General features: G+C 44.5%; 1 protein-coding gene across 2 annotated transcripts in view; it reads right to left on the minus strand.

Moving 5' to 3' along the window:
* Window positions 1-313: 313 nt before the first annotated feature.
* The window catches only part of mtmr4 (myotubularin related protein 4), a 38485-nt gene continuing 26670 nt past the window's right edge, over window positions 314-12128 (minus strand). For both annotated transcript variants that reach the window (XM_061085461.1, XM_061085460.1), the window contains exons 5-19: window positions 11701-11783; window positions 11015-11181; window positions 10792-10888; window positions 8587-8700; window positions 8230-8429; window positions 7646-7774; window positions 7030-7141; window positions 6681-6876; window positions 6383-6568; window positions 5883-6053; window positions 5318-5472; window positions 3717-5187; window positions 3453-3563; window positions 3223-3311; window positions 314-2106 (exon numbers count right to left, since the gene is read on the minus strand). In XM_061085461.1, the coding sequence (XP_060941444.1) occupies window positions 1929-2106; window positions 3223-3311; window positions 3453-3563; window positions 3717-5187; window positions 5318-5472; window positions 5883-6053; window positions 6383-6568; window positions 6681-6876; window positions 7030-7141; window positions 7646-7774; window positions 8230-8429; window positions 8587-8700; window positions 10792-10888; window positions 11015-11181; window positions 11701-11783 (3459 nt within the window). In that variant the 3' untranslated portion in view covers window positions 314-1928. The remainder of the gene's footprint in view (window positions 2107-3222; window positions 3312-3452; window positions 3564-3716; window positions 5188-5317; window positions 5473-5882; window positions 6054-6382; window positions 6569-6680; window positions 6877-7029; window positions 7142-7645; window positions 7775-8229; window positions 8430-8586; window positions 8701-10791; window positions 10889-11014; window positions 11182-11700; window positions 11784-12128) is intronic.

Genomic DNA, 12128 nt, shown 5'->3' on the forward strand with positions numbered 1-12128 from the left:
TTAACATCGTGAGATAGGGCATTTTCAATATTTTCATGGATTTCTCAGAGAATGATTCATGGATCGTAATGAAACCACATAAGACGTGTTTAGGGGATGACTAGGGAATTTAAATGAGGTTTCACGAGGGGACTTTTGGGCCTTAGCAGACAAATACACTCTTGTAAAGGTTTTTATTGCTTCTAATCCACTATCATTTACCACACCATTTACAGTGCAGTCCATCATTGTAAGCACATCAAGTTATCCACATGTTTAGACCCTTTAAATACTGTAACTCAAAGGTTAATGATGAGGCTGAGAAACAGATGCATATGATATAATCTTTTATTTTAACCCATGGGATTTAACTTTTACAGTGCATTTCTTTACAACAATATATTCATTAAGTGACAGGGTTTAGCCACCACTACAGATCAGATAACTATGTATGTTACATTTCTGAACTCCTCTGAAAGATTCTGACTTCATGAACACCTTGTGATAAAATCCCAGTGATCAGATGATGGTTAACCACATGAGCTTAACTAATTCACTCACATCCATCATCCATTTGAATAGTATCAGTATCAGATTGAAACAGTTGTTAAAGTTTAGTTGCCTCAGTGTTATTGAACAGATGACTCTGTACCGTTAAAACATACAGAGGTGGCCAATTGGAAACCTGCTGCCATCCAGAAGAAAGAAAAAGGCTTTGAAAATAGACAAAACAAAATATGGCACCATTGTCTTAAGGAACAACCAGTAGACAAACACTTTTTTTTTTTTAAAGGGGACCGTGGCCAAACTCCCCTAAACAGAAAGAGAACTCCAAGCACTTTGTTCAGTCTTTTCCCAGAGCAGTCCTTACTGCCAGTTAGCGAGCAGTCGGAGGAGTCGTCAGTCAGATGGACATCAAGCTTTATACGGATGTTGAACCAGTCGTTCTCAAGCACCTCAGCAGAAAATATTACCTCTGTCACGTCAAAGAAAACCAGCACTACCTTCACGTCACTTCACTTCTCACATCAGGAGACACAAGACATTTGCAGTCTTCCAGCAGTGTTATATTCTCCTCCTTTCCACATATCAAGCACACGTCCCACAAAACAAACAACACGCAGCATTGCATCAATCTTTCCATACGTACAATAACCCCCCCACGAACCCCAGAGCATAGAATGTCGCAAAATGGCTATACTGGAGAAAAGCGTCGATAAAAGACAGAACCACATTGACTGTGCATATAGATCATTTTGAGAACACATTGCAGCAATGAACACATATACAACCCACCAAATACACAAGAACATAAAGTCGATCCAGTTACTCATTACATATTACATTCAGGCTCTAAGAAACAACAAAAAAGATGCGATGGCAAAGTAAACAGCAGATTTCTCCCTTTTGCTCAAGTTTGGTCTCAAATTCCCTCAAATACAGACAGCTAGTAGTGCACAAAATAAGAATACAAAATTAGACTTTTAAACACTGTAGCAGCAATTCTTTTCTTTTTGAATTTAGCCTCCGATAATAGTACTGGTGAAGGCTTTGGAGTCCCCGTCAAGTGGAGGGGGGAGCGATTGTCCTCTGAAGCGAGAGACGGTGTCTGTCAGGAGGGTGCAGGTGTTTGGTACTAAGGGTGGGTGGGCTCGGCCTCGGACAGCAGGACGCTGCAGCGCTCCAGGCTGGAAATGTCTTTGAACAGAAAGGGGTTGTTCTGGAGGGAAACCCTCCTCCTGCTCTCACGACTCCATCTAAGACCTTCAAGTTCCTCGTCACTGCCGCTCAGACAGTCTCACAGTGCAAACTGAGCGTCACAAACAGTAACAATTCCTCCTCATATTTCACCCCCAAAACCCACGGCAGGTTTACAACGGGGCTCTCAGCTCATCCGTGCAAAGCGAGCAGAACAGAGCCGAGGCAGGCCACGCTACACGATAAGTCTCTCAGCTGGAGGCTGTGGCGATGGCCTTCTTGAGCTGCTGGCTGCGGATCTCGCGGGTGCGAGCCTCCAGGAGCAGGTCGTGGCAGGTGTTGCAGACCAGCACTGGGTCGTACAGCTGCTGGTCTGGGATGGGCAGCTTCAGATGACAACAGTCTTTACAGAACACATTGCCACAGTTCCTGTAGAACAGAGGACACAGAAAGTTTAGATCATTTGATAGATTGGACAACTTAAAGAGTATACAACTGCATCAATGAACTACCTCTTCTGCCTGTTTATTACCAGCAATGTGTTTTAAGTCTGAGAGTCTTAAGTTTGAGAAAAACTGCTCATCTTAAAGACTGATTCAAATCAAAATAAGACCTTACACCTCTTACTGTCTCATTTTCTCAGTGGAGCATATAAATAATTATCTGACTAACAGAGGAGCTTTGATGCTGAAATAAAAGCTTCTCTTTAAAAACACAAAGCAAAGTGTTGAATCTCAGGCCGACACTTTGGCAAAACTGTGCTGCAACAAGAGTTGTGACAAAAGTGGGATCCAAAAAAAAAATGAATTTTAAAAATTCATCAAGAAAAGAAAATATGAAACTACATCAGCATTAATAAGGGGATATTAGTCTTTGGACAGAATTTTTTCTCCTGATAAATTGGACAATCAACAGGATATGATGTTTAGAATTGTGCTGGTTACATGTTTCTTGATTCTCTCATATTTTCAAAGAAATCGATTTTGGCGACTTTTTACCATTTTACATGGTATTTAATGGTTAACAGCTAATTGCTATTTCAATGTTGTATTATTATTTCAACATTGTCCGCTGAGATCCAGGCACGAACGCAGCTCCAGAGCAGGATATCAGAGAACATTTAGAATAAAAACACGGTGTAAATGACCCCGTTTAGAGTTGAATTTGAATGTCGGGGCTTGCAGACACTCGGATGACAAGAAAGGAGCAGTAATCGGTCACCAGTTACTTCGATTGTATTGAATTTGGCTGCAACGCTGTTTACCCCTGAAATTCCGGAAGTGTTTTGTGGACTCAAACACTTCACCCACCCTCCATAGGAATAGTGGAGGTTTCCATTTTTCTGTAAACTATCCCCTGAATAGACTGTTCCAGATACACGAGGCATTCAGTCCCACATAATCAATCATATTTGATCAAGTGAGACAAAAATCAATTTGTTTGAAAAAAAACAAAAACTAACTAAAACACATTTATAAAATATAATGTTTTTCATTCAGAGTGTGATGTATTTATTCATGTAAGAAAACCAAAGTGAAGCCCCACCTGCAGTGGTGACGTCTCTTGGCAATCCAGAACTCAGAGTCACAGTTGAAACAATGGGAGGCCATGTGGTCAGGCACCCACCTCGTGACCTACACACACAGACACACACCTTTTTTGAGAACACTGTGTGGCAATACGGGGTGCTCAAGCCATACAGGTGAGGAGGAGGAAAGAAGGCGAGGGAGTAGAGTCTATATTAGAGAGACATTGAGCCGTGAAAGGCCTCTGACCTCAGTGTCCCTGGGCTCCACTCGATCCCAGCTGCCCTCAGACAGACGATCCTCACTGTGGGTGGACAAAGAATCCTCCTCGTTGCTGTTGTCCGATTCCCGAAGACACGTCTGAAACAGAGAGACCAGTGAGAGATCAGAAGACAGATGGAATTAATATAAGAGACACTTCTGGATAATAACTAAATATTTATGAATATGAAAGACAAAATAAAAATGTATAGGCTGTCAGACAATATTGTCATCACTGAACAAACTACTCACAATGTCATCCTCGTAGTCGATGTCTGGCTCTGAGGGAGGAGTGCCGTACTGTTTACTCTCCAGCCTCATCTGCAGCTGTCGCACCTGCTGCCGCAGCACCTCCACCTCCTGCTTGTAACCTGCCTCGATTTGCCGCAGCCTCTGCTGGACGGCGTCCATGGGCACCGGCAGCCCGTCATCATCGAGGTAAGCTGGGGCCTGAGGTGGCGGAGGGGAGCTGGACGCGGAGGGTGAGGTGTGGGACACCGGCAGGAGCTGATGGCTAGCTAGGGCGTAGCCGTTGAGGGCAGCGGCGGCGGCGGCAGGTCCATACAGGCCGATGTAACCTGCAGTCCTGGCTGCAGAGAGCCATCCAGGCTGCGTGTTGCTGCTGGGACAACCAAAAGCCTCCCTGCGGCAGCACTGGGACCCGTTACCAATAGCAAAGCCCTGGGAGCGGAGCAGCTTGCTGGCAAGGCGGCGGCTCTGGTAAGAGTTGGGCTGCAAGGCCCGGCTGACACCAGAGTTACTGGCACTGCTGCAGGCAGACTGGACTAGACCTCGAACACTTTCCCAGTGAGAGCCGAGCAGTGACAAGTCTGACAGCTGGCTCTGGGAGATCAGATGGCGAGCTGCTACCTGAGTGCAATCAACAGGAGCTTCTGCAACTGCTAACACACGCTCTCGTCCTTTCACTACAGCTGTCCTCGTGTCCTCCTCCTTCTGGGCTTGAACCTGGGGCCACGACTCAGGCTGCTCCTCACTGTTAAAATTCTCGATGAGATCCTGGCTCACAGTGGGGGGTGGGGTGGGGGGAAGCTCTCCCTCATCTGTGATGGTTTCGGTGGAGTCTTCCATGGGAAGGAGTGGTGTTAGCTGCTTCAGAGCAAACAGGCCTTCAGATTCTGGGAGGCCATTTGCCTGACTGTCATTGTGGCCGTTAAGCAGCAAGGTGGGTGTGGAGAATGCAGGTTGAGTGCCGTTGCAGGGAAGAGGTAAGCACGGCTCTGATTTGTGAGTGGGTGAAGTGGTGCTCTCAGCAGTTCTATGGGGGCTCTCAGCTTCCGGCGGAGGTGGTGGGAATGGAGGGTTTGTGATCTGAGTCAAAGCCTGCTGGAGGACAGGTGTGGGGAGAGGAGTGTGAGCGAGTGTGACCTGCTTCCTGAGAGGGACAGGGGGGAGGGGCAGAGGCTGTGTGGTCAGACAGGGCACCTCCAAAGTCTCCTCCTCACAGCTCTCTGCACCTAGAACATCCTCCGGGGTCTTGGTAGGACTTTGTTGTAGAGGTTCCCCCTCAGCAAAGTCCGGTCCAGTGTCAGGTATGACCTCTTCAGAGTCTGCAGAGGTTTCTTCCATAGCAGGCGAAGGCTCCAGGGAAGAGCGACCCTCCTGGCAGTGCTTGTTGAGATTGGGGTCACTGGATGTGCGTGTCAGGGGTACCCCATTCTCAAAAGCTGTTAGCAGGTTGTCCATGGAGCGGGTCTTGGGAAGTCTAGAAATGAGACATATATGGGAATTTATTTGTAAATATTATACAATTATGTGTTTGGGACTGAGAGCAGTCTAAAAAATTACTTTAAATCTCTGCACAAACAGTACCAATAACAGAAATGACAACATACCTGTCCAGGGAACGGGAGGTGAGTTCATCTCCTGTGACATTTGGGGGGAGGTAGAGCTCCATTGAATCATCCACAGCAGTGCACGGGGAGGAGGTGGGCAGGTAAACAGCTGTCCACAGCTGTAATGCTCGAGTGTGGCAGACTGGCTGCAGCACCTGGCAGACAAACAAGTGATGAGGACTATCTTAGAAGGTCAACATGGACACATGATGATGCTCGATACTCAGTCAGGCTGTTATTTAACTGCTCTGTGTAAAAATCACGTTGATGCTTTCTTTGACAGTGCGAATGAGGAAGTGGGATAGATTTAATTTTAGATTTCAAGTCTTTGATCTAAAACACAGTTGAAGTTAAAATCGGAGTCACACTATTAATGAATCATTAATCCAGCTGATTCTCTGCTCAGGATCAAAAGGAGGCAAGGCTTCATTTTATAGTCTGAAGCTATTCCTTTCAACAAATCACCTTCTCATCACTAACAGTAGGAGCTGACCTCCAGTTGTTACTGTATTTAAGTGGTGGCTCTATTACAAAGCCAGAAATAATACTGTAAAAATCTACGTACCATATCATGACTGGGGATGTAGAGGAAGTTCTGGAAGTTCTTGTTTCCCGTGCGAAGTAGTGACCACACAGAGCAGGTGCGTTTGTAGATGTTCCGCGACTCCCTCTCGCGAGCGTTGTTACACAGAAATGTGCCGTAAAGACATGAGTATGTGTGCTGCACCAACTTGACCTGGACACACGGGAGGTAGAGCATGAAGTCAGGCGTTTTATAACACTCAATTCCCAATTCAATAACTTCTTGATCTGAATAATATAACTGACAGTTGTAAAACAACAGCTTTAGATCTAAATACTTGTTGATGGAGCAATTTCAAAGCACAGACTCAATGCAAAAAAGTAAATGACTAGTTAACTGGTAAGATAACTACTTAACTTTTAGCATGGTATCATGTTATGTCCAGCAATATGTCTGACACTTCTGAGTTTACTGGCGAATTAGTCACAAGAAAATACATTGTGGAGACAGGGAGAAGTAACAAGTGCAGAATGACCACCCACCAGGAAGGCCTCGTTGAACTCAAACAGGCAGGGGAACTGTTTGAGCAGCTGGTGAACACTGTCCAGCCACTGCAGGAAGACGGGACACTGCTCGCTCACATCGTCAGCATTCTCCTGGTGGCCACAGCGGTCCCCGAACTTATGGCCATAGTCGAGCCACTCAGTCTCTACAAGCACCTGGAAACCCTGGGGATGACAAGCTAGTCAGTAATACAATTACAGCTTTTATTCTACTTTTAAATATGCATTTACATTTAATCCAGATCAAATATTCTCAAGACCCTGTGCAGACTCTCACCTCTAATGTTCTGTAGTAGGGGTCCAGCAGGACCTTGGCGAGGGCTATAATTTGGGGTGTGCGGTCCCACCCGTCCGAGCAGTGAACCAGGACAGGACGGCTGTCCCTCTCCACTGCTGAACACACCAGGGTGGCTGCCTTTAACATGACGGACAGGTGCTGCAGCCAGCGGGTGCTCTCGAGTGCTGAAAGCCAGCTGGAAGCAATAGATAGGACGGTTTAGATGAGCACAAATCTATATAAATTAGGTACATCTCTGTGTGGTGTCGCACTACTGTGAGCAAGATCCATTAAAATAAGGGGGGGGCGCGAAGCTGCTCAGACAGAAAGGTCAAACAGATCGACTTACTTTGCCGGATCCGGAATCTGACTGCATACAGCCCTCAGAGCCTGGAAGCTGTTGCGGATGGCGTGGATGTTGGCCATTCCCATGAACATCACCTCGCAGTTGGGGTAGTACTCTGAACACAAACAAACATCAACAAGTCAGATCAAGGTCATCAGACATAAATAATGCTTAGCTTGTAAGCTACGATAGCCTCTTGTTCTGATGGAGGCATTACCTCAGTCAGATGCAAAAATCGGTCAAAATAATAGTTTACATTGCCATAGGAAAATACCTTAGCTGTCAACAGCCAACTGGAAAATTGACAGCACTGTCAGCACTTAGTTTTAGTAAGTTTGGCGCCACCCAGTGTTTAAACTAAGAAGTGGAATACAGTGGGCCATAGTCAATTATATTTTTAGACTTTGATACGGGCCAATTAAAAGTGGATGGCGGGCCGCAGTTGGCCCACGGGCCGTAGTTTGGACACCCCCTGGTCTAGTGGGTCATTTTGTATGGACTATACAAATAAAATATTATTGATTGATTGATTGATATTATTAGCGATGCGAAAATGATAACTGAATCTAAATATAGAAATAAGTTGTTGAGGGCTGTATGAAAGTTCGATCACACTAACCTTCACATTCACAGCCCCCGCCCTTGGCTCTGTTAGCCACTGCAGCAGTGTATGAGCGAGCATCCAGAATCAGTAGCTTCTGTGGCACAGTGTTGTCATCGCAGCCAGAGCCGCCTGTCAGAGAAGAGTCTGGAGACATAGAAGTTTTTATCATTAGGAGAGGATGGTTTAGTTTGAACTGAATGGCAAAACACACGAAGATAAACAATGTGTGAAAGGAGAGAAAGGGAATCAAAGAAGTGCAAGGGATATGATTAACATACACTGCTGAATATCAGTATCTACTACTGATAACACAACTACCTTGTTGCTATGGTTAAACATCACAAGCGATTAGCTTTCAAACGGACAGAACAGACATCAGGGGCAATTTGAGGTTCAGCATCTTGCCAAAGGACACCGACATGTGGACTGGCACAGTCGAGGATCAAATCATTGACCTTCTAATGAGTGGATGACCTGCTCTACCTCCTGAGCCACAGCAGCCTGCATAAAAGGCAACCTGACTGCAATCAATAAGCCACAATTGTCCAACAGTGCCCACATACATGAGTCAACATTCACAAATAAAGCTATAGTTTTACCAAAATCACTATCCGAGGAGTCAGGAGCTTCCCCACGTTGTCTGCAGGCTGGTGCTCCACAGGTACTCTTGGCTCCGGTGTCCATCTGACATGCCTTGGCGATGGACGTCACCAGGTACTCATCATCCGTGTTCCTCCAGCCCCACCAGCTGATCTCAGGCTGGCTGCAACGGGCGATCACAGCCCCGTTCTTCTGGTGCCTGGAATTAAAAGATGTAGATAAAATAAGCAAAACAGGAAAATTATCCTGTTCTTGTGTGACCAGGCCAGAAAAAACCCTGGTGTGTGTGTGTGTGTGTGTGTGTGTGTGTGTGTGTGTGTGTGTGTGTGTGTCTGTGCGTGTGTGTGTAGACCTACCTATAGACAACCACAGGGATCCTCTTCCCTGATCTGAAGGAGGCCACACTCTCCAGCTCCTTGTCTGTGATCCATATGGGAACCAGAAGCTTCTGTGGGTAGCTTGAGCACAGCCTGTGGACAGGAACAAGGGAAATAAAGTTATTGGAGGTTATAATACTGCATTATACCGTCAGTCTGTTGGAGGTGACGTTTATTAAGTTTGCAAGCAAGTCTTATGAGCAGAAATAGATTAGTGTTTTGATATTCAGCAAACACACATCTGAGACAAATATTGGGGTTTTCAGGATGATTGCTGCATCACTAACTCTCAGGGTCAGCAGAGAACAAATCACAATGTGCTACTGCCTCCATCTGTCTCCTCCTCCTCTGTCATGATGCCTCCTTCAATTTCTATTCAACTGCTGACTGACAACCCTGGGACGGTGTGTTTATGTGTTCCTGTACTCACACCTTTGTGAGGACCGTTTTAAGCAGACCCGACAGAGTGAGGACATTTTTGGAAAGTAAGGACATTTTGGCCGGTCCTAACTTCTTCACTTTCTCACTGCTAGGGAATGCATTATGCCAATGAGTGTCCTCACAAAGATAGAAGTACAAACATGTGTGTGTCTGTGTGTGTGTGTGAGGGAAAGTAAAATACTGTGCTGAGTCACAAGCCTCAGCAGGCTGCGGCTTGTTTAATTAGCCAGTTGTCCTGTGAGTCTGTCTCCCTCAGCAGGATGTGCTCTCCTGGGCGCTCTGAGCAGACTGACCTTTTTTTATAGCATTTATTTGCCCAGACAGAGAAGGAGATGCAAAAGTCTGCAAAATGCACACACACACACAGAATACACTGCATTGTTTCTGCTTCAGAGAGTGCCACAATGTTATTTGTGTGTGTGTATGTGTGTTGGAGACTTGGCTTGGTGAAAGTGTTTCTGGCTTGAGACGAGGCAAAGGCAAGTGTACACATTAACTTGTGTTGTTGAAGATATTTAAAGTAACAGTCTGATATAAATGTGTCTTTTGGGTAATAAATATTCACCTTCTAATGTGATTCAAGGAGCAAGTCAGCTGTAGTCAGCTTGACCTTGCAACAGTTACGATAGATTCCTTTGGAAACCCAGACTTCAGAATTAGGTCCTAAATGTGTCAAAATGTCCGTAGAAACTTCTCAGATAATTTCTGTATTCCAAACAAGCCTAGACTCACAAATAAATTACAAATTAAGATACATCATGTAGAGCTTCCGCACTCTGAGGATGCAATTGTGTGACACACGGGTAGTGTTCTGGCCTTTATTGGTAAAGTAAAGATTGTCTAGAACATAATCCACATATGGATTATTTGCAGAAAAGATGATAAGTTTCTCTGGGTGTCGTGATACATCTTGACATTATTTTTTGCTGCAACTCTGGGTAACCACTAGAACCTAACCTCACTGCTCAGAATCTACACCAAGGGTCTCAAAGTCTAACAGTGGACTAGAGACAACTGCACCTCCCCTCAGGACCCCCATCTGTACTACTGACAAATATATACTGAATGCAATATGAAAAAAGCTGATATGAAAAGATTTTTTCACTCCTTTCACCTGAGAGATGCTTTATGTTTCGGAACTACAGTTCTAAGAGTCCCTTTCTTTCATCTATATTTGTTTACGTTTGGCAAATTAAAACAATTAAAAGTATGCTGAACTAGCTATTCAGTTGATCACGTTTGCACTGTACCCATTTGCGGAGACACTTCTCAGCAAAATCTTGAGTTATAACTGATTTCCTATATAATGATTTCTAGGTTGATAAAAGGATTTTAATTTGCAGTAAAATAGAGAGATAATGCTATCGCACTGAATCTAAATATGTTTATCATGTCTGTGTGTTCAGATCTGGCCCCTTAGAATAAATATGAAGTTTTGCGAACATGGTGGAAACTACAACCCCCCAAATGTAACTGCGATACAGCACAAATATAAATGTGCCATTTCTCAATCTAAGACAATGATGAGATGTGTCATTACACACAGAAGCTCTTTCTTACACAAGCTGTCAGTTTAGCAACATAATGGATCCAGTCTTGCCCGATTCTGCGCCTACTCTCACTCTCTACACGTAACTCACCATTCACTTTCCCCACAACCATCATGACACCTTACAGTATTTTGTAGCTATCTGCAAAGAGAGAGGTGTCATGCTATTTATAGGTGACGTATCTGTGACATACTTGAAGTTGCAGTTTATGTCGGACACTCTCCAGATGTTTTGTGTGTCAAAACCCATCCTCTTGACCTCCATTTCCATTCTCTGACGCACATGATCACCTGCTCACACACAGAATGGAGGGAGTAGATTATTTCAGGAATGTTAATAGTTCAACAAACTACACACTGCCAGAGGTGCAACTGTTCTAAACTTTTGTGTCATTATCTGTTTGTATTGTTTTGTACCTGGGCGACAGAGATGAACATGCTGGTCCTCATCGTCAGCGTTGCCTCCTAGGCACCATGCATGGTAGGCCAGGGCGAACAGGTCCTCCAGCCGGGACGGGTGAGCTATGGCCCGGTTCAGACGCTTGACCCACTCCTGGCACTGCTTGAATGTTGCAAAGTGGCATCTGTGGTGAACCCAGTGGGAAGATTAGAACAATAAAGTGAGAACTTCATGCTTTGGCTGAAAAAACGAAACTACTTTTTTCAAAAGAAAAATTGATTTTCCAGCCTTTAAACAAGGGTAATATTGTGACTGTTTATGATTAGGAACCAAGATGGCGCTGGCACATCTGCTGCTGAAAGACTGAAGGCTCCACTTGGTTTGAGCTTTTCACTCTGCTGTGAAATTAAAGCAGGTCTTGTATCTTTTTTTATTTTCTTGAAACAGTCTTTACGCTAAAAACCACTGGAATCATGTTGATTGTATCCCCTTTTATAACTATTAGAGTTTTAATGTAAAGGTAGATATTGCAAATAAAATATTGATTATTGGTTAAATGTGGCAGTGTGTGATATTATTTTCCTCTTTAAGGGAAGACAAAGTTACACTATTGTACTATTCATTTAAAAGAGAACAACACCATTGCATTACATTTGATTAAAAGCATGATGGGTTAATATGGTCAGTCAGCTGCTTTTCTCACCTGACAACTTTGGAGTCTTTGCAGATGATGTGCAGCTGGAACATATCTCTGCTCTCCACACCGTCTATCAGCTTGAGAGGGACCTGTAGGGGGAGACAGAGAACACGTGTGGATCAGCCTAATAGCCCACTGTCAGAGCAGTCAGCACATCTGCAAAGAGGTTACCATCCCCTGTCTAGTACAGACTGAATCCAGGTTAGATACACATGGCACAGTTTTAATCCCACTGCAGAGGAGAAGAGGAACTCTGCAGTATTTAATCGTGTGTCGAGATCTCTGTTATGATGCCAAACCACAGTCACCGACCTAGCATTGTTCACAGGATTGTCAATGGTAAATTAGGTAATTTTACATAGCACTTTTGTAGTCTTAAAGACCACTTTATGTACTTTACTCTATGAGTCACATTCAAACACACATGAATACAG

This window comes from Limanda limanda, chromosome 14, assembly GCF_963576545.1.
Source record: "Limanda limanda chromosome 14, fLimLim1.1, whole genome shotgun sequence".
Lineage (NCBI taxonomy): Eukaryota > Metazoa > Chordata > Actinopteri > Pleuronectiformes > Pleuronectidae > Limanda > Limanda limanda.